Source organism: Macaca nemestrina, chromosome 6 (genome assembly GCF_043159975.1).
Source record: "Macaca nemestrina isolate mMacNem1 chromosome 6, mMacNem.hap1, whole genome shotgun sequence".
Taxonomy (NCBI): Eukaryota; Metazoa; Chordata; class Mammalia; order Primates; family Cercopithecidae; genus Macaca; species Macaca nemestrina.
Genome location: NC_092130.1, coordinates 141,889,814 through 141,916,975, shown reverse-complemented (window position 1 = coordinate 141,916,975; position 27,162 = coordinate 141,889,814). Strand labels below are relative to the sequence as shown.

At 39.9% G+C, this 27,162-nt stretch overlaps 1 protein-coding gene across 5 annotated transcripts in view; it reads right to left on the bottom strand.

Annotated features, from left to right (window-relative positions):
• FYB1 (FYN binding protein 1) overlaps positions 1-27,162 on the bottom strand; it is a 164,566-nt gene that overhangs the window by 96,266 nt on the left and 41,138 nt on the right. For 2 of the 5 annotated variants that reach the window (XM_011726745.2, XM_071098989.1), the window contains exon 2: positions 3,987-5,148. In XM_011726745.2, coding sequence (XP_011725047.1) covers positions 3,987-5,148 — 1,162 coding nt within the window. Of the gene's footprint in view, positions 1-3,986; positions 5,149-14,459; positions 14,801-21,276; positions 21,412-27,162 lie in introns of those variants that run through there. The other 3 variants (XM_011726746.3, XM_011726748.3, XM_011726744.3) reach the window with 3 other exon arrangements.

Genomic DNA, 27,162 nt, shown 5'->3' with positions numbered 1-27,162 from the left:
ACCAGCCTTTGCTGTGGGGAAGGAGGCATCTGAGGGCAGAACTTTCTTGGCCAACTGGTGGGAATCCTCTCTTCTAACCATCATTGTTTGACTCTGGCATCATAAATCACAAATACATTTACATATTACAAACAAGTAAGTAAAATGCAGTTTAATGATTCCTAGAATAATATAACATAAAAATGATTTATAATATAAAATGATCAAAGCATCACGGGTCTGGTAATAAAATTTTCATGCTAATAAAAGTAATAAAATTATAGATAGTGCTCACTTATTTTGATATTATTATATGTCAAATGCTGTATTAAGCACTTACAACGAATCTCGTGTAGTGATTATAACGTGCTGGCGAAGTAGGTGGTATTATACTCATTTTTTCAAATGAAGAAAGACATACACCGAAAGAGGTAAAGCTAAGGTCATGCAGCTAGTAAATACATTAGTCGTGCTTAAACCCCAGGTCTACTGACTTTGAAGTCTGCATTATATGGCAAACACTCTCATGTTAGGCTCTGTACCATTAACAACATTAGTAACGGATAACCTGGAAACTCTGCACATCGGTTTAAAATGGGTTCATTAAAGCTGCTCTATCTATTTCACGGGACATTATAAGTATTAAAAGACATAAACATTTTGAAAGTCCTTTGAAAAAAGTTAAAATCCTATGTATATATTTGTGATAATATGTATACATACACAGATGGTGCCCTACTTATGACAGTTCAAATTAACGGTTACTTGACTTTATGATGGTACAAAAGCAATATGCATTCAGTAGAAACCATGGTACAGTATTCAATAAATTACATGAGATAGTCAACACTTTATTATAAAATAGGCTTTGTGTGAGATGATTTTGTCCAACTGTAGGCTAATGTAAGTGTCCAGAGCACGTTTAAGGTGGGCTAGGCTAAGCTATGACATTTGGTAGTTAGGTATATTAAATGTGTTTTCAGTTTATAATATTTCTAACTTATGAATGTTTACAAGGATGTAACCCCATGATAAGTCAAGGGGTATCTGCATATATATTCAATATAAATAAATAATACACTTATGCTTTAAACACAAACATGCAAACATACATACAGGGGCACAATGGTATGTGGAGAAACTATTAAACTTGCAATCTGGAGACTTGGATTTTAGCCTCAGATGTGTGATTTGGATATGTCACATCTCAACACTCACTTGTGAAATGGGGGCGATAATTACATTTAATAAAGAATTTTCCCATCTAAAGACTGTGTGTACAATATACCACCTATTTATGTATATGTATATTATTTAATAATTTAATAATTATTTATTTTCTACTTACGTACTCCAGAATTATAAAAAATAGAATTCAGAATTTTAAAAAATTTTGCTACAACAGAAATTTAATTCTTTTCTTTATCTTGCTTACCCAGTTATATAAAATGAATATATACTTTCTAATTCTGATATATTTTAACCTTCCTAAATGAAATGGTAAATTACTTAGTATTTCTAGCATTGTTTAAGAAAAATAGCAGTGGCAGGATCAAGAGTAGGCAGACCTGACTTAAAAAATTTTGTGTTCAGAAAATTCAGAAAATAAATGCTTACTTTATGATACAAACACCAGTTTATTTTCTGCAGTGTTGTTTTTTGGAAACAATACAAATTGTTAAATCGATTAAGCTTGTCACCCATTTACTGAAGTATTATACAGCTCTAAAGAACAATCAATTACTCTTTATTAAAATGTGGGAAGATATACAGGATTTATTTGTTTTAAAAAGACAAGGATCAGAGCATTGCACATAATATTCTATTTCTTGAGTAAAAAGCCAGTGGGGGGTAGTATTTATGTTTGTATTTGCTTGCGTGAACATAAAGAAACTTCAGATGGACATATAAGAAATTAAGAAGAGTGGTTTCTACGGGGTAGGGGCTAGAAAGACCCAGAAAGTGGCAGACAAGGGTTAAAGGTAGCTTCAGTGTACACCATTTTACAGTTACTTCTTTTTCAGTCAGAATGTAATTTCTACTTAAAATATAAAAGAATTCAAATGCTTTTTAAGAATGTGGATGCTTTAAAGGGATATTAGTCAGAGTTTAAAGTTATGAATCAGATTGCTTAATCCAGATGTCAAGTGAGGTCAATCTAGATTAAGAGGGATTGAGCTGTGATTTGTGGAAGAGGTGAATGAAGAAAGAACAGGATACATTTTGGAGCATAATACATCCTGAGGCATCAGATGTTAAGGGGATTACACTGATGACAAGATTTAAAATGTGAACTGTGGCATGGGTTACTGACAGCAGGTAGGCATTCAGGAGCCGGGGAGGGTTGCAAAGGAGAGGAGAAGGAGAACAAGGATAAACTCCGTCTGCTCTGCAGTTCTGCCTGGGTCCTTTGTAGCTTTACTTCACTAAAAATCAGACCTTGTCAGGCCTTCAGAGTCAGAAAGAGGACTTGGTTAGCATTTGTGGAAACTCATTGAAAAGCATGACACCAGGCAACGTGTGTTACCACCGTGCTCTGCCACCACCCGCACTGGAGCTGCAGTGAAACAAAGATGGAAGAAAGTTCCCAGGGATTTCTGCCTAACATCAGAGCTCCTTCCCTGGCATGAAGTCACAGCCATAAAATGGAGGTTATAATACTTAATTTTTTATCTGAGGTGAAGAAATAAGAGAAATAAGGGACCTTTTAGAAAGTCTCACAAAAATAACAGTTCTGAATTATGAACCGGTATTGAAACAAAATGACAGATGAGGAGAAGATGCAATGTGAAACAAGGATGAACCTGTCTGGAAGACAGATGGTCATGGGATCATTCCAAACTTGCTTTCTGTGTGTTTGAATTAGCAGAGGACTTGATCACTAAACTGTTTACGAACAAGGAGAATACTGATCTCAGGAAGATAATATATCGCAAGATGTTTCTACAGTGCAAAAACTAAAAATGACCTTTAGGCTTAGAACCGCTTTAACGAGACCATACTTTTGTAAGGAGAAAGATGTAACTAAGAGTAGTGTGGTCACTTGTAGGCACCTTTTTCCCCCCTCACAATAAACAACAATTGCACATCATTTACCTAAAATATTAATCATCGCAGGCATGTGTGAGCTTCTGTCATGCAGTCACTCAGTACCACATCCCAGAGAATTGCAGTGACATCTCTGGTAGAAATTTAAACTATTTACCTGAAAGGAAAGGAAAGTACTCCTTTGTCTGGCTCATTTTCCTAACTATATATTACTTTATGAATCAGAAAAGTTCAGAAAACTTTATACTGAGAAATAGAAAATAGCTAAAATGTGAATTTCACGAGTCCTGTTCCTTTCTCATTTGAATACTGGGCTCAGAAAACATGATGAATTGTGTGGATATTTGCAGTCACTTAAAGGAGGGCTTGTCAGATCTGCACTATTGACATTATGGCCTGAATAGTTCTTTGTTGTGGGGCTGTGCTGGGCATTGTAGGATCTTCAACAGCATCCCTAGCTTCTACTCACTAGAGGCCAGTAGCACCCTCCAGTTGTGGCAATCAAAAATGCCTCCATACATTGCCAAATGTCCCCTGGGGGACAAAATTGCTCCCTTTGGGAACCACTGACCTAGAGGATAGCTCATTTTCTGTCTAACTCCTCTGCGTTGATGGGGTAACATACCTCAGTCTCATTCAACAGAAATGAAACCCAACAAAGGAAGTAAATGCAATGGTTATCATTAAGCAAAGCCACGTATCAATGAAGTGGATGCATTGCCTCTCCCTTCCCCCAACAAAACCCCAGCTGACCAAGGCATTTTCTCACAGAATGAAGACTTCCTACTTTCCCAGGCCTCCCACATGAAAGAAAAAAACAAGACAAAGAAAATTCATTATACACCACATATGAGTACCAGATACAGAATCATTCCTCCTTACGAAACTTTCCCCAGAAGCTAAAACATTCTCTGCCTTGGAGTAAACCATACTGAATAGCAAAGGAGAAAAGAACTCACTGTTTCCAGAAGAGGTTTTGAGGAATTTCGTCAGGTCAACATGTGGTGGTCTGTTGGGTTTTGGTGGAGGTGGACCCAAGGTAAACAATGGAGGCAATGGCTTCTGCTTTGGGGTGGCTGAATTCTTGTCTCCCTTTTCCTTTTCCTGACTTTGGCTCCATGGCCCCTCGACTCTCAGCTTAGAAGGGGCCTTAGGGAACCTGGAAGGAGGAGCCCCTGAGGCCGAGTCTTCCTGATTCGTTTTGCCCTGGAAGGTGTTCTTAGCAGCGTCTATCTTCCTATCTTCCTTTTTTTCTTCACCATTTTTGGAGAGGCCTGGGCCTCCCCTGCTCGCAACAGGTTTCAAAACCACTCCAGGAAAGGGTGAACTTGAAATCTCCCCTGCATGGTCTTTATTTTCTGGGTCTTCCCTTGCTGGTTTTAAAGGGCCGCTTTTGGACCTGACTCCCAGGGGAGCTGGGGACCCCTTTGATGGAGACACATTCTTCACGGGGCTTTCTTCTTCGTGGGAGTTCTCAGTACTTAGGGGTGGCTTCTGGCCAAAGGCAGGTTTGGGGAAGAGGGGCTTGGATTCAAGATCTTGTGATGCTGACATAAATTTCCCTTTAACACCAGCCAATTTGGGGAATGCTTGCTTCTGTTCATTTTCCAGGGTTGGAGGAGTAGGCCCAGATTTCGGGCCTAGTGGCTTTAAGTCATGGTCTTGGTTTACACTGTGAAGAGATGGCTTGTTTCCAGGAGGCCAGGGAAACGCAGGTTTGGAATCTTCTTTGGGCAAGTTGATGGGCTTGGGGCCTACAGGTTTCGGAAATCCTACTTTTGCCTCGGGGTCTCTGGTGGTCAAGTTGGCAGGTGTTCCGAATCTTTGGCCCGCTCCAGTGGGCTTTAGAAACGGGGGCTTGGGTTCCTTGTCAGGCTTTTCCTCAGAAGAAGGTTTGACTGCCACAGGTGGCTTTGGGGACCCAAACTTAGGTACACTGCTGGGTCCTGCAGGAGGGCTGGCATTTCCTTGGTTGTTGAATAAGTTCTTTCTTGCTTGTATTCCTGAAGATGAGTTTGGCCCTGTGACTCTGAAGGGTCGGCTATTGACTGAGACATCCTCTGTCGGGTTGCCCCCTGTGTTAAATTTCGCCATGAGGGACTTTACATCTGCCTTTGCATCCTACAAACATAGGGAACAAAAACTAGCTGAGAGACAAAAGTCTTACTTGCACAGTTTAAAATACTATACCTTAAAGAGCTTCCTGGTTTGAGGCCTGCAGTGTTGCTGATTGGTTAGCAAGATATTGTAACATTTCTCTTCCTCTCTGGCAAAATAAATTGCGAGAGTTTCTTGAAAGGGGAAGGCTATGGTTGTGCATATACTTTTTCATTTGGTTATCTCAGACTGACTTGCTTATTTTTGCTTAAGAAACAAATCCTTTCTTTATTCCCACTGTTCCTCTAGATATCTTGTTGGATTTACTCTAACTTGGTATTATTTATTTTTAAAGTTTCACTTGAAAAAATATGGAAGTGACTAAAAAAGGATTTCTTCCATATTTTATAATTGAGACTCTTAAGTAGAAACTACCTTTAAAAAATGAAAGTAAGTAAGTTCTTCTGTAAATTATGGCCATGTTTAACATACATCTCTATGGTTTGCAAGAGTTTCTTTTTTTCTTTTTTTTTTTTTTTGCTTCTATCCACATTTAAGTTCTGTTTGCTAACAGGGAGATGTGGTGGGAAAACCTTGCTCATTTTTATAAGTAAGTAATAAAATGACTTCTTCTACTAATTTGTAATTATTTAGCACTAATGATTCACCTGTGTCCATACTAGCAAGTGAGTGTACTCACTTTCAGAATTGTTCTGTTTAGAGGTCATGCTCTGGAGGCTCAAGGGGGAAGATAAGGAAGAGGTAATAGGGACGGGCTGTCAATCTTATTTCCAGACCTTTCTTTCCACAGTCATCCCTTTTTCTGAGAGGTTCTTTTACTGGGTCTCCCCTGCTTGTCTAGAATTAAGGTATTACATAGCAAAGATAATAGGTATTCACTTTTCTCTGTGAATGTAATCCCATTTTACCTGGGAAAATTAATGGCGTGTTTGCTCTTTGTCTTGAAAGCAAAGAGTTTAAATTTTTAGTTCTTTTAGAAATATTTGAAGATTGGAGACTTTAAAAAATTCACGGAAGTTAACCAATGTGGCCATAACAATTTCCCTTTTCATGCTTTAAAATTCACCCATGACATGTTTTCCTACTTATCCCTCACCTTTCATTGCCCCGCACCCAGGCACATTTTCTCTTTCAAGGTGCAAAACCAGATCCCTCCGGTTGGGAAGGCTACTCCCACCTCCTGACTCATGTACACTTCAGGTGCTTCTACAAGCCCCTATGTTATTTCCTGTTAGAGTGATGAGAACTACCATTTAGTGGGGGGTAAATGCATGTGCTTAGTTCTATATCGTCCCATCTTATTCTTACAGTAGTTCTAAAAGAATGACGTTATTTAACCCCATTTCACAAGAAAGGAAAATGAGGCTGGAACTGCAGGAGGATGGCATGGCAAAAGCATGAGAACTGGGTTTAAATCCTAGCCAGAATTGTCATGTGCTTTAAACACGGAATTTGTAAAATGCCTCTCTGGTATACAATATGAGTTCAATATATGGAAATTATTATTAGAACAGTTAAGTAGTGTACTCAAGGTTTTGAATATGCTACCTAACAGTTCTAGGAACTGTGAGCACAGGCAAGCAAACTCAGTTGTATCTGGGTCTCCAAAGTCCAGAAACTGCCTCATTTCTTTTTGTATACAGGCATCACCTAGCCCAGGGCCTGGCTCCGTCAGGATTCTAATATATGCTTGGGGAATGAAGGCAGGCACTCAGATGAACACTGTGCATAGTGATTTTACAAGAAATGGTGCCCTCAGCAAGAGTTTCTCTCCATACCAGACTGTAGGGCATGTGTGTTTGCAGGGTGGAAGGCTAGGGTTTTAAGCAGGAGCAGAAAAGCTAACAAGAGCAGCAATTTCCAGCTTGAATTTTGTACCTTTAATTTATCTCCCTTATCTGAGTTGTTGGAAACTGCTTGTTTTCTACCTTTCCTCCCTTTGCCACTTTCCTACCACCCCTGACTTCCTCAAATCCTCAAATAATTCCCAAAGGCAAGAGGTAGGAAGACAGCAGAACAAGGGAGAATTTGGGTGCTGGGGGAGCGAGTAGGAGAGAATGGGTTCTTCCCTGAACCCTCAGGGAGATCAGAGTTGCAGAGGACCCCAAACGTCAGTACAAAGGGCATAATTATGGCAGTACCAAGAACAGAAATTTGCCCCCTAATGAAGGAAGTCTGTCTCTGTGGAAGATGTCTTTTATTCTAGACATAATTCCATATCATATAATGTATATTCCAGATTTATAACAGGAGGCTGCGTAGCTGAGTGACTAAGAGCACGGACTTAGGAACCAGGTGGCCTGGGTTTGATTCTTACTGGCTATTTAACCTTGGACAAAAGACATCAAAATTCTTTGGGCTTAGTTTTCTCACCTCCCTAATGGGAATAATAATGTGCACCTGTAGGACTGTTAGGAAAAGTAAACAATTTCCTATATGTAAAGCACTTTAAAGAGTACCTGGCACACTGGAGGATTTCTGATTTTTATAAATCAAGTGAAATGTTAGACATTCTCTAGTACTTTCTCTTTCTGCATCAATGAGGAAATGGAAAGCAAGAGTTTTAAGTGGTATCCTACTTACGTGGCTACTTTATGCCTTGGATTTCATGGGGGGGAAACCCATTAAATACCCTGACCCATTATCAAACTCAATGTGGTAGATTTAGATTGGAACATAAGTCTTTCAGCTGCCAACCCAGACCCAGGAGGCAGTGCAATGTCAAAGTTAATAGCACAGGCTCTAGGGTTATGACTTGAGTTCAAACCTTGACTTTGCCACTTTACTAACCACGTGATCTAGCATGGTACTTATCCTCTGTGAGGCTCAGTTTTCTACATCTTTAAAATGAGAATAATAACAGTACCTATAGCTCACAGGGTTTTTCTTTTAAAATAAGGATTAAATGGGTAAAGGCATGTAAAGTTCTTAGATAAGAACTACCTGTAATATATATGTAATAATTACCTGCTATCTCTGTTTTTCTAATTCGCTAGTCACAAAACATTATTTTTTCTAGGTGACCAAATTCTGAAGTTGCAATCATTAATGTTATGTCCCAATTTTAAATTAAAATAGCTAGAACTAATGTACTCCTGAATAACATAATAGAGTTATAATATTTAAGTTTGGTTTACCTACACTGTGAGACTTGTCACTGGATGTTGAAAGACAGGGAAAGAAAGAGCAACAAATTCCTATGCAGGACATCTTAGAGTCCCTTAGTCACTAATATGTCTGGCAAATCAGTAGCCTGTACTCTGCAACTATCTAATCACTAATATTGGCTTCTTAGCTTTAGAGATTGTTTAATCACGATCACTGTTAATAAGTTTAGTAGATAAAGTGTTCAACACCCAGACTCATCCTTAATCGTAACAATAATAGGTAGATTTTTTCTTTAATCATAATGATAGAAAAAGCAAAAATGATTTTTAAAATGGATATTCTCTCATTCTGATTTCATTGTGGATTGAATATCTATTCAATTCTCTAGTACTTTTATTTTTACTTAAAAAAGGGTAGGGGTAATATATTGTTGTGTGTGATAGAGTGAAAAGTAAGCCTTCTACAACTCCTTAAGTTAGTTCCCCAGTTAGGCTGATGCCCTCATTTACCAGTACAGTAGGAGTTCATACCTGTTGTTCTGGAATAATGACTAGCAGTGTTACTTTTTAGTCTCAAGCTGATCTTCCTTAAATAATAAACTACATGATGATCTTCCCTGGTTCTCTCTAGAGGCAATCACTGTCACCAGTTTCCCATGTATGCTGCTAACCGACGCATATGTAAACATAAACACACACATATTCACACACTTACATCCTTCCTTCTCCCACTTTTCACACAGATGGAAACATCTACTCTGCACCTTGTCTTTTTCTAGGACTGATATTCAGTAGATATATATACACCAGTACAGGTGGATGTATGATCAGCAACCATTTCTGATTGTTTGTACCTATGCCAATTCCAGTTGTTAAATAGTTTCAATATTAGCTCTACTTTTTTCCCTTGCCAGTTGGACCATATCGGTGCATGTTATTTGCAGAATCTTTTTAACTTAATGATATCAAGATTGGGCTTCTACTTATTAATCAGAGGAGGTATTTCACAATCTGGAAGACATCACAGTTTATAATGTTTTAGTAAAACAAAAATTTCATTTGCAATTTCTTTTCAAAGCCATTTGAAGCAATTTGTTATTATTTCTACCTGCTATGTATCCATATAATGCTTAGTCCAGATGACTCACCAATATAGCTCGCAAACACAGATTTAATAGTAGAAAATCTCTTCATGGAAATTAATTTCCTTTAGCCCCCATATATTTTGCCCTTCCTCACTATCTTCAATGGTATAAACTTTTACATTTGCCACAGACCTTGGGAAAATGTCTGTTAACAAAAATGCTTTTGTTACATCCTCCAGATTTCCAGTTAAAAAGCCCAGTTTTCAGAAAATCTTTTTCAGTTTTAGCAATCTGCATAAAAGTAATGAACCTAGTAAACAGTTAAAGGCTGAGACGGCACGAAGGACAGACATCCCATCTTTTCTGTTCCTAGAAAGAAAATTTCCCTTTTGTAGTCAGTTCACCTACATAGTTACATGTGGAAAACTAAAAATATTTTATCTCTATTATTGGGAACAGGATTTTGTTTTGTTTTAGTTTTATTGTTATATTACTCATGGTTTTAAATATTTCTTGGATATTGTGCTAATCTAGTGGTTCTTAACCTGTGCTAGTGGGAATTCCCCCCTTCCCCCCCCCGCTGGGGGAGGTTTTTCAATGTCTAGAAGCATTTTTGACTAAAATGACCAGCCAGGGAAGGGGTTGGATAGAGGCCAGGGATGCTGCACATCTGTCCTATAGGAGAGTCTCCCACAAGAAAGAATTATCAGTTCAAAACGTGGATAGTGCCAAAGTTGAGAAACCCTGAGCTAATTCTATTGCTCTTGAACTACTGAAATTAACTTACCAGGAAGTCAGATTTTAATTTTTTTTTTCCATAGACTACACTCTAACACCTACAAATAACTGTATAGAAACTAAATGAGCCACTACTAGCAATGGTTTTTAAAGTTGCCCACCTTGGAAAGTCTCATCTTTAGGATATTCTTTAAAATACAAAAGAAATGAAACTTCCATAAATCATGGGTAACTAATGAATTTAAAATGACTTCAAAGTCAGATTTTACCTCCTTATGATATGTTTGTGTCACTTTTGCAATTAAAGCAAGAGGAGAATTAATCTCTGCTGTGGCTGCTGTTACTCTTCCCTGTATAAAGCCCATAAAAAAGGAATAAAATGACTTCATTTGATTGTATGTAATGCTTCTAATCATGAGGGAGGCAGTAAATGAATAAAATAGTTTACCCAAATTGGTTTTTCAAAAAATCTTTGATAAATTTTTACCATATGTGGAGTTTCTTTATTCTTATATTGAGATAAAGTCGTTTGTTACCCATGACTTATTCGGTTTCAACTGCTGGTTCTTCTTATGGAACAAAATTTGTTCCTACCACTGCCATCCTTACCCGTAATAGGACCCCAGTACAGTGATATCAGAGGGCAACAAGAGGCTGTGAGGGGGCTCATGAGTACAGGAGAAAAGGTTCCAGGAAGCCAGCCCTCGTCCTGCCTAAGGCTTTGGAGGTTGTAGCCAGGGCAGATGAAGATGGTGCTCTGGTTGGAGACCCAGCTTCTGTGGGGCTGATGCCTTTTGTTACTCAAACTTAGGACCTGCTCTGCCAAGGTCTGACCAGGAGGTGTAACAAAAAGATTGAATGTGTAACAAAAAAGTGTAACAAAAAGAGACAGAATGTTCTCCCCTAAGCTGGAGAAACTTACTATCCTTGAGGCAGGAAGCACACTGGCAAAAATTTGTAATAGATTCAAGCAATTCAAATTTTTATACAGCAATAGGATTCTGCATTACTGGTTTGCATTGCCTAGATTAAAGAAAATAATACATATGTCCCCTATGACCAAGCCCTCCATCCCTTCTCATCACACACAACACACACACAATGCACACGTGCGCACACACACAGTCTTTGTACCCAGGAAACCTGGAAAAGGGAATGGTTTTAATCTGAAAATAAACTTTCATAAAACTCTTTACTACTATAAATTACATTAAAAAAACTACCCCAACTTAAGAGTTAATGGTTGCTGGCTGAAAATACAGTACTCCTGACAAGACCCTTCACAGGCATGGTGGATAACAAGTTCCACTACAGATAATAGAACCGCAGGGATCTCTTCTATCCCCATTAACACTGTTTAAATACGTTTTTTCTTTTTTTGAGACGGAGCCTTCCTCTATCATCCAGGCTGAAATGCAGTAGCGCGATCTTGGCTCACTGCAACCTCTGCCTCCTGGGTTCAAGCGATTCTCGGGCCTCAGCCTCCGAGCAGCTGGGACTACAGGCATGCACCACCACGCCCACTAATTTTTGTATTTTTAGTAGAGACGGGGTATCACCATGTTGACCAGGCTGGTTTTGAACTCCTGACCTCAGGTGATCCACCTGCCTCAGCTTCCCAAAGTGCTGGGATTACAGGCACAAGCTACTGTACCCGGCCTATTTAGATTCTTAATGAATTATAATTTACATATGTGCTGTTTCCCCAAGGAGATGTAAAAGCAGGAACCTTGTTTTATTTTTCCTGCTCAACAGCAGTTCCCTCCCTGGCAAACAAACACACACATCCCTGAACCTGGCACATCTCTTTCCATAATGTGCATTGAACATACTGGCTGATGGACTGAGTTTACTTAAATTTCACCTTGCTTGGTCATACAGATGGGAGTGGAGGAGATGATTTTCTTAGCTCCTTTGTTGACCTGTAGTTGCGATTTAAGCACTTGCTAATAGAATATCTATTTCATTACAAATGAGCTGTGGTGGATTCCAGTGGGCTGAGCCTCTGAGGCTGGAGAGAGCACCAGGCCCCTCTTCAACAGGATGTGGGAACTTGACTCTCGCCGCAAATTAAGTTCTTGGGGCAGGAGCCCTCTGCTGCAGGCTCTGGGCGAGGGCATGGGTAGGAGGAGCTGGTGGCGGAAGCACCGGTGGTAGCATTGATTGTGACAACCCCTGTATGTTTTTCTGTAACTTGTGAAGGTGGAGATGGAACTGCCACAACCCCAGCAATCAGCGATGCCCTGTCTTGCATTGTGAGGTGTCGTGTGGAAAGAAACACCTGACTTAAATGGGGACTTTCTGGGTGGTGTGTGTGCCCCGCCAGGTCCCCTCAGACCTTGGCAGAGAACCTCCGCAGATGTCCGTATGCATCATCTCCTGGTCTGGTGTTATTCCGAGTACTGACGATCCGGACCCTTCTCCTGTTTCTACTGTGTTCTCTCTTCCAGAGTGAATTAGAGCAGAAGAAGCAAGATAGCCTAGCAGGTAGTAAAGTTTTGATGGTGATGGTCCACCTCCCAAATGCTGGTGCCTTGTATACTCTATAAGACATATACATCGGTTGGATTTTTGTGTACCCCCTGTTTTTAGAATCAGGAGTTTGAGAATCATCATCGATCTACAAATTTGAACCTTGAACATTCTCTTCCTGGTTATCCTACAAAATAGCTCCTGTACAAATAGCTTTGACTTTGCCATGGCCTCTGAGGGCTTAAACATAAATGGATAAGGAAGTTAAATATGACTTTCTAGTCAGGCATGATAGTGCATGTCTGTGGTCCTAGCTATTCAGGAGGCTGAGTGGGAAGACCGTTTGAGCCCAGGGGCTTGAGTTCAGCCTGAGCAACATGGCGAGACCCTGTCTCTAATACAAATAATACATATGAATATATATGACTTTCTAGGTGTTTCTGAGGTTTGTATTGCTATATGTTTTTGAGTTCTTGATGTGGATAGAATGGCAATAGGATGTAGAGAATACATAGTTGAGATGTAGATAGTATAGAACAACAAATGGTCCTAAAACCACTTATTTTTCTTATTCTATTTTATAATTTTTATAGCAAATTTAACTTACATTTGTTTAGGATAATTCACTCAGCCTGCATGAGCTGAAAATACCAAATTAGAAAATAATTTTTCAGGAATTTATATTTTGACTAACGAACTTAGAGATAATTGAAAAATGTTTTCATAGATATCTTATTAGTGGCTTATTTGATTCTTAGGCTAACAGTTAATGTACACTTCATAATACAATATAAGTTCTTTCATTTTTTTCTGTTCCTCCAACCTCAAAGAGAGACCTAAATTTCAACTACTATTTCTTATGGTGGTTCTATTTTCATATATACCCCAATAAAAACTTTGTTTTGCTAAGGACATTTGAAGTCTGAAATAAAAATCCTTGTTGTCTGGGAAAGATACTTTTGACAAGGGAAAAATAGAAATGTTATGCTTCCTTTTTTTCCTCAGCTGTCGTGTCACTCCCAACAAATGCAAAAACACAGACACACACAGACACACGCTCCTGGGCGCTCAATTTCTTTTCTACACTCAACATGATGTTAGAAACTGAAAGTTTATTGTCTACATGGAGTGAAGTGGGGGTGGAGGAATGAGGCTGTCTGTGGGGTTTTCTAGAGACTTCCTTCCCAGAATGTGAAAAGATCTGTGTGAAAACTGCTAAGAAGAGGCAGAACTCAACGAGTTAACCAAGACAGGTGGCAGCAGCTGGGTACAGTGGGTGGCTCAAGCCTGTAATCCCAGCATTCGGGGAGGCTCAGGCAGGAGGATTGCTTGAGGCCAGGAGTTTGAGGCTAGCCTGGGCAACAAAACAAGAGCTCATTTCTCAAAAAGAATATGCAATATTAGCCAGGCACAGTGGTGAGTACCTGTAGTCCTAGCTACTCTGGAGGCTGGGATGGGAGGACTGCTTGAGCCCAGGAGGTCAGTGCTGCAGTGAGCCATGAATGCACCACTGTACTCTAGCCTGGGTGACAGAGCATGACTTTGTCTCAAAAAAAAAAAAAAAAAAAAAAGGTAGGTGGCAGCTTTCAGTCAATGAGAGATCCAGAGTTTGATCTGAGGAAAGTAAAAACTATACATTAGAAATGGAAAGGCACGGAAGATTCCAAAAAGAGAAAGAGATAATATTTTGAAACCTCACTCTATGCAATATGACAATGCGGGGTATCCTTCCTCCCCCCAACCCTCCCCCTTGTTCCCATTCCATTTTGTCTCCTTTTGAGCTTTGAAGAAAATGCATTCAGTGTTTAGTAATCGGGATTAAATAATATAAGCACTTCACACCTCTTAGCTCACTGTTTCTGATAACTGCGCAGTAACAAGACTCTGCCATGAGATGAGCATCTTTTCTCACCTTTGTTATCATGGTGCTCTTCACTTTGGGTTGCACTTTTTCTCATTAAAATTGTGATGTTTTCAATTTCAAGCTTTCCATGGTGTTCATCCTGCTCTTAGGACCCAGCCACTCTCCTTTTCCAGGCACGCTTCTCTTTCCAAAGCATTTCATGGCTTCAGCTGCTCTGGGCTCTCACTTGTCCATTCATTCATGGATTCATTCATTTTCTTCTGTGTGTTCTAGAGACTCCTTGCTTATGTGCTAAATCTATTGTGTGGCACCTTGCCACAATCTAGATTAACATCTATGCTTTACTAAAAACACTTTTCTTGGTGAACAAATCGCCTTTACACCCCCCCTGCCAAAAAAAACCCCACCTCTATATATACTCATATCATTATAAAAAAATTCTTGAGTTTAGTAGTTTATACCCATTCCTAATTTCATTATTAAACTAATAATCACATTTTAAAAGAAAATTTCACATATAATACCTCATTTGATCCTCCCAAAGCCCAGTTAGTTCTTAGTGTTATTAATATACAACCCAACCATAAACTGAATCACTTAAGCTTTAGCAGGTGGTAGGATGAGAACCAAACCCAGGTTCTGATTCCAAATTCTGTGCTCACCCTATATGCCATAGGAAGCATGACCTTCATTGTCTTTCTCATGTAGTTACTAGTTTAAGTTCTCAGCTCACACACAAAACTTTTTGGCAGTTTCTGATTCTAATCCAAAATGTTTTCCACCTAACTCTAGCCATTGACCTCCTGCCCAAGAATCCCTCGTCATTGCAAGGGATGTGATAACATTTGTCCTACTTACGGTTGTGATCCTGGCAGATCTGAGATGAGCAAGGAAACAGAGCAAGACACGCAGTTTACAGGGCTCAAGGCCAAAACATCTTGATTGACTTTACAACATCGTGGCCAATGTGAAAAGGGGAAACAACTAAGAGACGACAAACAATTCCGTTTGTTCTAAAAACATTTAGTTTGTGCATATGTGTGTTGGTGTAGGGGTGAGGTGTTTAGATAGATGACTATATTAGGGCTTTTTCAGCCCAACCCTGGCTCCAAACAGCTGCCCCTTAGAGTTGGTTACGTGAACCATCTAACTGGCTTAGGGGCTCAGGACACCATTCTGGTTCATTCATTGTCTGCCTGAGATGGTGCTTATTGTTCATTTGGCTGCAGCCTCAAACTTATTACTAGGGGTGGTTGAAGAAGGGTGTAAACAGATACTACAGGAGAAAGAAGTTATAATTTGGGAAGTCCCATGGCAAAAATCAGATTGATAACAATGCATTTATATATAATAACTTCTGTCTGAATGAAAAAGTGAAAAAAGTGTTAACATCTTTGGTTAGTTCAAAGAACAACAACAAAAAATGAAACACACCAAAACCCTTTCCTGTGTTATGCTTTTCTAAATACTAAATGGTTTTCAAAACAAAGTACCACAGAGAGAGTCATCTATAATTTCTAGATAAATTTTTCTTTTAGTTAAAAATTTAAACCAAAATAAGATACTACTTCATATCCATTTGAATGGCTATAATTAAAAAAAAAAGCAGAAAATAATAAGTGTTGGACAGGATTTGGGGAAATTGAACACTTGTGCACTGCTGGTGGGAACGTAAAATGGTACAGCTGCTGTAGAAAACAGTATGGTGGTTCTTTAAAAAATTAAGCATAGAATTACCATATGATCCAACAATTCCACTTCTGGTGTATACCCAAAAGAGCTGAAAGCAGGGACTTGAGCAGATATGGGTAGATCCCATGTTTATAGTAGCATAATTTACAATGCCAAAAGGTGGAAACAAACCAAGTGTCTGTTGACAGATAGAGGGATAAACAAAATGAGGTTTATAATACAATGGAATGTTATTCAGTTTGAAAGAGGAAGGAAATTCTGACATATGCTGTAACATGGAGAAACCTTGAAGACATTACGCTAAGTGAAATAAGCCAGTCATAAAACAACAAGTATCGGCTGGGTGCCATAGCTCATGCCTGTAATCCCAGCACTTTGGGAGGCCAAGGCGGGTGGATCACTTGAGGCCAGGAGTTTGAGACCAGCCTGGCCAACATGTTGAAACCCTGTCTCTACTAAAAACACAAAAATTAGCCAGGCATGGTGGTGCAAACCTGTAATCCCAGGTTACTTGGGAAGCTGAGGCAGGATAATCACCTGAACCCAGGGGAGGTGGAGGTTGCAGTAAGCCAAGATCGCACCACTGCACTCCAGCCTGGGCAACAGAGCAAGACTCTGTGTCAAAAAAAAAAAAAAATTATTGTGTGATTTCACTTATGTGAGGTACCTAGAGTAGTCAAATTCATAAAGGCAGAAAGTAGAATGGTGGTTGCTAGGGGCTGGAGGGAGGAGGGAACAGTTAATTAATATTTAATGGATATAGAGTTACAGTTGGGAAAGATGAAAAAGTTCCTGAAATCGATAGTAGCAATGTTTGCACACAATGTGAATGTATGTAATGCCACATTTTACCCTTAAAAATGGTTAAAATGGCACATTTTATATTATATATATTTTACCATAATTAAAAATTCAATAAGAATGTTAAAAAAATGTTTGAAGAATTATAAATTTAAATTAAATATAACAGTGGCTCAGTATCAAATATCTAATATGAATAAAACAATAAAAAATCCACTTGAGAAATATAAGCACAACTCTGACTAGTTTTTGTTTTTGTTTTTGTTTTTTTGTTTGTTTGTTTTTGACTGATAGGGTAAATAAAAGTATTTTGAGTGGTTTTCTTTGCGATGATGATGGGGAAATAATGAGAAGGGCATTGTGCGGTAGGATCACCCTGGGGGAAGTTTTTTTAAAGCAGCACTTGCTGTGTGGCCCAACCTACCCTGCTGTGCTCCTCTCAGGGATCTTTAGGGGGACTCACCAACCCAGTCAGCCAGGGGTGCGGGGGGGAGGGTGTGGCATCCTGTGGTGTATTCAGAAGCAAACATTATTAAAGACGAGTGGGATCCTGGATCTGTCTTACTCTTAGCCTCACATCTTTCTTGATCAATTACTACCAAAAGAGTGGCAGAAATTCAGTGGCAAGGATGGGGGCACCTTTTGGAGTGGGTACCCTGATTTAGCACAAGTGAATGGGATTGGAGTGCAGATGCTGGTTGCTTGTCTATAAATTATGCCCATCTATATGCCAAAAAGATACGCCCACGTATCAGAACCTATGAATATGACCTTATTTGGAAAAAAGGACTTTGCAGGTATAATTAAGGATCATTCAACGGAATCATTCTGGGTTATGTAGGTAGCCCTACATCCAATGACAAGTGTCCTTATAAGATACAGAAGAAGAGAAGACAGCAGAAGAGGAGAAGGCCATTTTATAAGAGAGGTGGAGGTTTTAGTGATACAGCCACAAGCCACAGAATCCCTGGAACCACCCGAAGCTGGAAGAGGCCAGAAACGAATCCTCCCCTAGAGCCTTCAGAGGGAGCATGGTTCTGCCCACAGCTTGAGTTTGGACTTCTGGCCTCCAAAACTGAGGGAGGATAGATTTCTGTTGTTGTAAGCTGCCTAGTTTGTGGTACTTTGTTAGAGCAACCACAGGAAAATAATACACACCCTTACAAAACTCCCAAATTACCTTTTTTCATGTGTGTATATAATATGATTTTTAATATTGCGTATATTTATATTAGCATATATTAGAAATCTCTAATATAAAAATAGTGCTATGCATATTGTTAAAATTCTACCCGCATCTCCCTCTTTTGTTCACTCTTCTGTTTATTTGTTTGTTTTTAAATTTTATTTTAAGTTCTTTCTGGGATACATGTGCAGGATGTGCAGGTTTGTTATACAGATAAATGCGTGCCATAGTGGCTTGCTGCATCCCTCAACCCATCACCTAGGTATTAGACCCCACATGCACTAGCGATTCATGGTGATGCTCTCCCTCCCCCTGCCCCGCAACATGCCCCAGTGTGTGTTGTTCCCCTCCCTGTGTTTGTGCTGGATTTCTACAAATGTCCAATAGTCTATGTGGGTGAAGTTTAGGAGGAAGGGAGAAAAGATTGTTTCATGATCATTTTTTGCTGCACCACCATTTGTTGCCATATTAGAGGTGACATCCCAGCTGGGATTATCCCTAACTTGGAAAGACTGAGTTGGGGATTAGTCACAGACAGCAGGTGAGTTTGGTGGCATTTCACCTGCACTTAGAAGCAAAGTCATCCACTGCTCTGACCAACTCTCATGGCACAGGCCTCAGCAACATGATTAACAAGGTTATGTATTGAATTTATATAGCTAAATAGTTTTCCTGGTTTCTTATCTGTTTAGAGAGGCTGATTAGCAGAGGTAGAAAAACAAGACAACCACTGAGCTTTCCAAATTCATCAGAGAAACCCCAGACCAGCTTCTGATGGGGGAATATTCCTTGACTTCCAGAGCTTCCCACTGGATTTTCATCCTGCCCAAAGACATTCTTGGTTTATTCCTAGTGACCAATAGAGAGCGTTCCAGCAATCACTTCTTATCAGTCAGCAACTATATAATAAATACCTGGGACATGCTTGGCCCTGGGCTTTGGTAAAAAGAAAGGAGACAAATGGGCCTTAAAGGTAGAACAATTTCAATTAGAAGCCTGTGTAAGGTTTAGAAGCACAGTGTTTGAGAAAGAAAAATATCCTTAAACATCAGCGAACCAAGTCCTTCATTTTACAAAAAAGAAGTTGGGTAAGACATCTGTCCAAGGTCACACAGCTGGGCTAAAATCTGGGTCTCTCCCTTGCTCATCCTCTGAGCTTTCCATTGCTCTATGCTGTCTGACCTGTGGGGTACCAGCGTCTACAGCAACTTGCTATTAAAAAACAGTCACAAGAAGAGAGGGCAACCCGGATTGCCTTCTTGGCCAGGTGCTGTGCTAAGAGCTTTTCAGGGATTACCTCATAACAGGTCTATGGAGACGTTACTGTTATCCCCATTTGACAAATAAAGAAACTGAGTCATGGAACGATTTGGGAACTCGCCCAAGGCCCGCCGCTGGTGCGTGGCACAGACCACCTTCAAGCTAAGGATCTTGATTCTGGAGTCACAGTCTTAACCGCAACCTCTGGAACCTCAGCCCAAACCTACCAGCGGGCCATGGTTCACTCTCTTTGCTTTCTTGTTTTTAGAAATGTTCCTTTAGAGGCAGCCTCTAGTAACACCTCAGACAAGTGAAGTATCGTTTCTACTTCACTGACCTCTCTGTCTTGTGAACATATTGTATACATGGTGGAAAATGTGGTTTTAAAAGCACGTTGAGGCTGGTAAAAGCTTCAAAGCCACCGCCTGCACTTACTCTTTGAACCACTAGATGTCAGTGTGATTGCTCTATGAAGCGGCCGTAACTTGCAAGGTGTCGCATTGCCCGGGAAATCAGCTGCAGCGAGCTTCCAAGCCTCTGGACTACAGCAGAAGCTGGGGGGAATTTGAAGCCCAATGGTAGTAAACAAATAATGGACATGACAATCAGGCAGTGTGGATTTCAACCTTTACAATAATTTCTCAAGGGAAACGGAATCCATTTTAGCCTTTCCTTTTTGAAACAGATGGTCAACTTTTCCATGGGGTGTCTTAAGTGCACCATATAACTCCTCTGATATTCAGGATCGCCTTTAATGGCACATCATAAAATATGTGGTTTTATTGTAAAGAGCAACCTCATCCTCCTCCCCCTCACCTATCACTTATGATTAATTTCTTAAGGCATTGGACTCTTTGAAGTGCATGTGTCTCACCTTGCATGGGGACGTTTTGCTCTACTTAAAACCTCCGCTGGCATTCCCGTAGCATGGGCAGAAAACCACAGCCACAGCTTCACCCTTCCTGTGATAAACCCGTCTGTTCTCCACACAGAATTATTTGTATTTAATGCAAAAATATTTACAATGGTGGATATTAATAATCTATTATTTTACATTAGTATTCAAAAAGTGTATATAGTTTTTTCCCCTCAACAACTTCATGAGATAAGTTCTATTGTCATCCCCATATTTAGATGAGAAAACTGAGACACAGAGAGGTTAAGTGGCTCTCCCAAAGTCACACAGCTAATAGAAAGCAGAGTCAGAGGCCCATTTTCTATTAATTACTTCACGGCAAATCAAGTTAAATAGAGGGGGGAAAGGCCTTGTGAATTTTTCAGAAGAATCAGCAATGTATACAAGAGAGCCAAGGGCTCCGATGAAAATTTGGAGTTGCTGGTTGCTTTGAAAGGCCTCCTTGGCTGATTTGCAGCTGTTTGTCATCATTTATCCAGTTTGCCAGGATTCCATAATTGATGGCAGTATAGTCCCTTTCTTTAGTCTATGTAGAAATCTCACACGAATTCCCACCTCCTGCCAGGTTTGGAGGAAATGGAAAGTTACTCTTTCTTATCAAAAGAAGGATGGACACATGTTTGTTAGAAAACAGGATGAAATAAATCATCTGTGCCCAGCTCTGTTGGCAATAAAACCTTGTTTCTGGTTTCACTGCAAGACATTGTTCAACACTAGTGGCACCAGAGGTTCCAAAAAGAACACACGAGAGGCCTTATCCAGTTACGAAACAGCAAGTGACCGACGCATTCCTGGCCACATTTTTATCTGCTTATCATCCTTTTGGCTACAATGAGGCTGAGTTTTAGTGTCTCATGTTCATCTCTTTTGCTATTTTCCAACAGAACATGCATTTCTTTCAGTTATTCAGCTAGTACAGTCTGTGTGCCAGAATTTGGAAGTGGTGCTTTTTTCCTGCTATAAAGAATTACACATTTATTTGAAAGAAGAAACCTAGGCATAGCTGTTACCTGACTCCTGCAGAATAAGGCGGAAGGATGGCCTCCTTTAGTGGATCTTCCTGGGCCAGGGTCTGGGACCCACTTACTTTTTGCTGTTGCATCTGCTCTGCATGTGGAACTCAAGAACTGCGGAGTTTTCTGATGCCTGGCAGGGTTTTGTTCAGGGCAGTGGTTGAGTGAGCCACACCTCCCTCCCCCGACCAGGCAAACTTAGACAAGAAAAGTTCTATTATGCCCTCAGGATATTGAGTAAGAAGGAGGAGAAAGAGGAACTTAAAAGTGCCTGTTCAGCCTGGATACTTCTGCTGACATTCCCACCAAGCATGTGATATTTAAAAGGGTAAAACCAAAACAAGGTTCTCCTGCCTTCCACCATATTTATTCAAGAGGAAGAAGCTGTAAGTTCTTTGGACCCATAATCTTCCCACACACCCAGAGGTGTCACCTGCTGTGGGGGCCATAGGGGGATGCTTACAATTAGAAAGGTCCACCGGAGCATGTGGAATATTTGGAACCTAACTGCACCTGAGGTCAGGAGGTAAAGTGGGGTGCTTGACCATATCAACTGAAGGGTGGTCACTCATGTGCTGGAAAGCCCACTAGACTCACTCTGTCTGGTCTCTGTTAGACTATTCTTCAGGCTGGAAGAAATGGAGTATTTATATGATAATCCACATGAAAAGACTACCATCGGGGCTGAGTGCAGTGGGTCATGCCTTAATCCCAGTACTTTGGAAGGCTGAGGCAGAGGATTGCTTGAGACCAGGAGTTCAAGACCAGTCTTGAAAACATGGTGAGACTCTGTCTCTACAAAACTATAAAAACATTAGCCAAGTGTGATGGTGCATGCCTGTAGCCCCAGACACTTGGGAGGCTGAAGTGGGAAGGTTGCTTGAGCACAGGAGTTCAAAGCTTCAGTGAGCTATGGTTGTACCATTGCACTCCAGCCTGGGTAACAGAGCAAGATCCTGTCTGAAGGGGGAAAAAAAGAAGAAGAAAGAAAGACAGAAAAAAAAAAGAAAGAAGAAAGAAAGAAGAAAAAAAGAAAGAAAGAGAAAAGAAAAAAGAAAAGAAGAGAAAAAAGAAAAGAAAAGAAAAAGAGAAAAGAAAAGAAAAGAAACCCCCCAAAACAGAGGCTACCATTGGGACTAAATGAGATTTTAACAAACTGTGGTTGTGAAATTAACCTCCCCCACCTTCCTTCTACTCATTCATTCATAAACATCAAACACTTACTGTGTGGGTCAAGCACTGCCCAAGACTAGAAAGATGGAGAAGACGAGGATTTTCCTCTCAATGGCTTATAATCTTACAGACGTTATGCCAGAGATGGTCACTTTCCTCCCAGTATGATTTTCCCTTCTTATAGAGTAGTGGGGTCAGCAAAATATGGCCCACGTGCCAAATCTGGCCTGTAGAATGTTTTGTACAGACCTCAGGCTAAGAATTTACATTTTTTAAGAATTGTAAGAAGAGGGAGAAGAAGCAAAAGAAGACAATGATGACAACAATGATGATGACATGGCTGAGATCGTATATGGCCTGAAATGTTTACTATCTAGTCCTTTTTTTGATAGGCCTAAATGATAGAAGAAGTTTGCCAAAAGTTTAGGATGCTTATTCTATCCTAAGCAGTCTCTGGCTTTTTACCTGGCCCACAGCTACACAGGACAAGGCCTTTTCTAGTCCCTCTTGCCATTAGATTTGTCCATATGGTTAAGTTTTAGTCAATGGGATCTATGCAGAAGGGATCTATGTAGCTTCTTGGTGGTGCCCTAAAAGAGGGCCCCATCAAGCTTTCTCCTCCCAGCCGGCTGGAATGCTGTGGGGGCCTGAGCTCTTCTGATCCAGTGATGACTAAGGTAATACTCTAGGCATGATGGAGCCAGAAGATAGAAGGACCTGGCCCCCGACACAGGAGACAACCCCATCATCACTGGATTTTGCTAGATGGTTATAAAGACGGGAACAGGAGGAAAAACATTTAACTTTAAAAAATCAATGTTATGTTGTGTTTCTTTTGCTGCAACCAAACATGTATTATAACCACTATAGAGATAGACACTGTATAACTAACCATGACACACTGTGATGAGTGTTAAGCTCAAAGTACGAATAAAGGCCTCTGGAAATACCCAGGAATATATAATTCCTTCTGCATGGGGGCAGAAGAGTTGAGGAAGACATTACCTAACATGGGACAGTTAATCTTGGACCATGAAGGAAGCCTAATTGGAATTTGGGATTATTTGTTTTTCTTCTCCTCTCTGCCAACCTCTAGGTGGCTCATGCGTGTAATCCCAGCACTTTGGGAGGCCCAGGAGGGTGGGTCACCTGAGGTCGGGAGTTTGAGAGCAGCCTGGCCAGCATGGTGAAACCCTGTCTCTACTAAAAAATCCAAATATTAGCTGGGTGTGGTGGTGGTGCATGCTTGTAATTCCAGCTACTCAGGAGGCTGAGGCAGGAGAATTGCTGGAACCCAGGAGGCAGAGGTTGCAGTGAGCTAAGATTGCAGCATTGCACATCAGCCCAGGCCAACAACAGCAAGACTGTCTCAAAAATTAAAATAAAATAAAATAAAATAAAATAAAATAAAATAAAATAAAATAAAATAAAATAAAATAAACAATCCACCAAAAGTGAGCAACACACCCTGTCTTCAGGGAATGAACACACCCTGTCTTCAGGGAATGTACACACCCTCTCCTTTTTCACCTGGCTCACTCCTGCTCATGCTCCAAAGCCCAGGGTAGATATCATCTTCTTTTGAACTTTGTCCCACAAGACTGGATAAGGCCTTCTGAGCTCTGGCGTCTTGTACTCTGTTTTAGTTGTTGGAGATATATCTGTCTTGCTCACTAGATCATGAGTTCCTTAAGGGTTGGTGGTAACTGTGGCTTATTTGTCCTGGATTTCTAGCTTCTAGTACATCGCCAGGCACACAGAAGGCACTTTATAAACATTGAGTAAATTGATTTATTAGAGGCCAAGGGTAGCTTCCTGGTTTGTGGGACTGTTACTTTTTTTTAATGAATTTGTCCTAGGAAAGGAAAGGTGAGCCCTGCAATTTATATTTCTCAGCCTCTGTGTCCTCAAAGTATATACATTTTTAAAAGTTTGCTTTCCAAAAAGGAAGAAAAGAAATGTACACATTTAGAAAGTTTTAATTTAAAAAATTGAAAGTTTAATTTGATGTGAAAGGTCTGTATGCTTAGTAGTGTCTGAAAGGTTTGAAGATTTATTAAAAACAACTAAAATGTTATGAGGTGAGTTTAGTAACATGGTGTGTTTCTGAAATAAGTGGAAGTATAGATACTTGCTCAACTTTATCTTATTTTGAGCTTCTCTTATTATCGCATAACAATAAACATTCATTTTTCTATTTTAATAAAATCTTTACTTACAAAGGAAAATTTGTGCAAGAATATTATTTGATTACAAGATGATGATGCTGATAATTACATTTGATTCTCCCCTTGTCACTCTGTGTTATGTGTCTTATAATCAATAAAAGAGGAAGGGGAACAACATGCACTGCGGTCTGTCGGGGGAGGACAGTGGAGGGGAGAGCATCAGGAAAAATAGCTAATGCATGCCGGGCTTAATACCCAGGTGATGGGTTGATAGGTGCAGCAAACCACCATGGCACATGTTAACCTATGTAACACACCTGCATGTCCTGCACATGTACACTGGAACTTAAAATAAAATTAAATTTAAAAATAAAAAATAAAAAATAAAAGCAAAAGCATTGCTTTTGATGCAAAGCTATTTTACTACATGCTTTGGCTACATGCAATCAATTTTCTGAACTGGCAAATTAATGTAAGACTTTAAGACACCGTATAGTACTAGTATTTTCCCCTATCATTTAGAGGAAAATATAAAAATATGAGGAGCATATTTTCCTTTACATATAGTCCTTCTTGAGATGGTGTTAACAGAAGGTGAAGTTAGAAAGAATTACTTGCATTATGTTTCTAAAGGAAACCAATAATTTAATATTACGTTATTATTTGAGTATGAAGTTTTCATTATTTTTGTGGCTATTCACTAAAGGCCTTCATAAATTACAGGGAAACCTGAGCAATTAAATTAAAAAAAAAAATTCAAAGCCTTCTTAAATAAAGTTTTTGGTCTTATATCTGCTACAGAATCATAGCTAACACCTCAGTGCTTCTGGATATTTTATTAAATGTTTAGGGCTTCCATTCCCCCATGCAAGAGTAATTCTAAGCAAATGATGAGTGTCTCAATGAGTAGCTCATTCATTCTTTGTGGACATGAAAACTAGGTTTCCACTTCCCTATCCAGTGCAGCTCTATTGTGCAATACAAGGAAATAAAACCCTAGGTAAAAGAATTAGAGTGGGGGTGGGTGTAGTAGAGATGGAGAAGATCAGCTTATTCTCAACTCACTACTCCCAGTTTCAAATATCCATTTCAGATATAAGAATTTCTGTCTTTATACCCCAGCCCAAATTTCCTGCTGTTCCTATCTCATCCCACAATCCCCTCTTCTCCAGGTGGAGAAACCCTATCCTGTGCTGTCTGCTCAGTATAATGACGACTTTGAGGAGTCAGCCTGTTCATGACTATCACGTGTCAATATGCTTGCTTCTCTGTCTTCTAAATTAAATACTGTACTTATTGTTGTACTTACTAGCAATTATATTTTTCTGCAATTAAAAAAATGATAAAGTTAATATTCTCAAAGGAGCAAATAGCACGAAGATGATGGCCATTCCAGCCATCTTTCAAGGAAAGGTGATCTGGTTCTGGTGGCCAAGCCAGCTCTGCTGTGCTAGATAAAAGCCTCCAGTGACTTACTCAGAAAACAAATCATGAATGTGTTTGAAAGTGAAATGGTTTGGCCTCCAGTCAGCCTTTAGCACAATCCTGACGGTTTTCCTTACGACAGGGATTGGGCGTCCTGTGAAGACAGATGGGGGGAAGACTGCCACCTTCTGCTTGCTCACCCAGGGATAGCTTCCCAGGCTTCGCCACTGCTCCAGACTAATGAGCAGCAGATGAAGCTCTGATGAGTCCACGCCTTTCTGGAAGCTTGTTGTTGCCCTGCCAACATATGTTGAGTTGTCAAGAGCTCTGTCTTTAAGCCAATCACATCCTGATCACAGTTCATTAAAGGTGTGTATTCCTCTAGTGAGCTCATTGTCTGTTGTCAGAAATCACTCAGTGCCCAAACACATTAGGATGAGAATGGACTGTGTAGGAGAGAAGAAAATAAATGGGTTCTGCTTATTTGCTTTGACTTTAACAGCTACTTCCCCTTACTCAACTCAACACTCATGAACACATATCAGAGAAACATTATAATCTGCAAGTTGCAGGACTGGCTTCTATTTAATGTATAAAAAGTGGCTTTTCTCTACTTGCCTCTCCCTAAATCCTTCTAACCTCAACCTCTTTCCTCTAACCTGCTCATTCTTCCTGCTTTCTTCCAAGTAGGAAACTACTTGGTTAACATCAGAGATTTTTCCACCTCCAAGCTTCTAAAATTCTAGAAATACATTTACATTAGGGAAAGTTATAAAGGACTTGAATACCTTCCAGAGATTTTTATTACATGGGGTTTTATTAGTGGATAAAACCTTATAAAAGATGTCAACAATCTTTGAGAAGCAGAGGTATGAGAACTGTGTCTGCTTCCCCACTTCACATCCTTGAATCTCCTCCTGACTTTCTGCCATGCGGAAGAGTGGTCACTGAAGATTTTTGGTTTTGTATAGCTAGCAGTAAAATATATTTGAGTATGCACTGCAAAACTGTGAATATTTATTAATGAACCCATATATACATGTATGTATATAAATGTGTGTGTGGTGTGTGTGTGTGTCTGTTAAAACATTTTAATTGACAACATTAGGCTGGGACA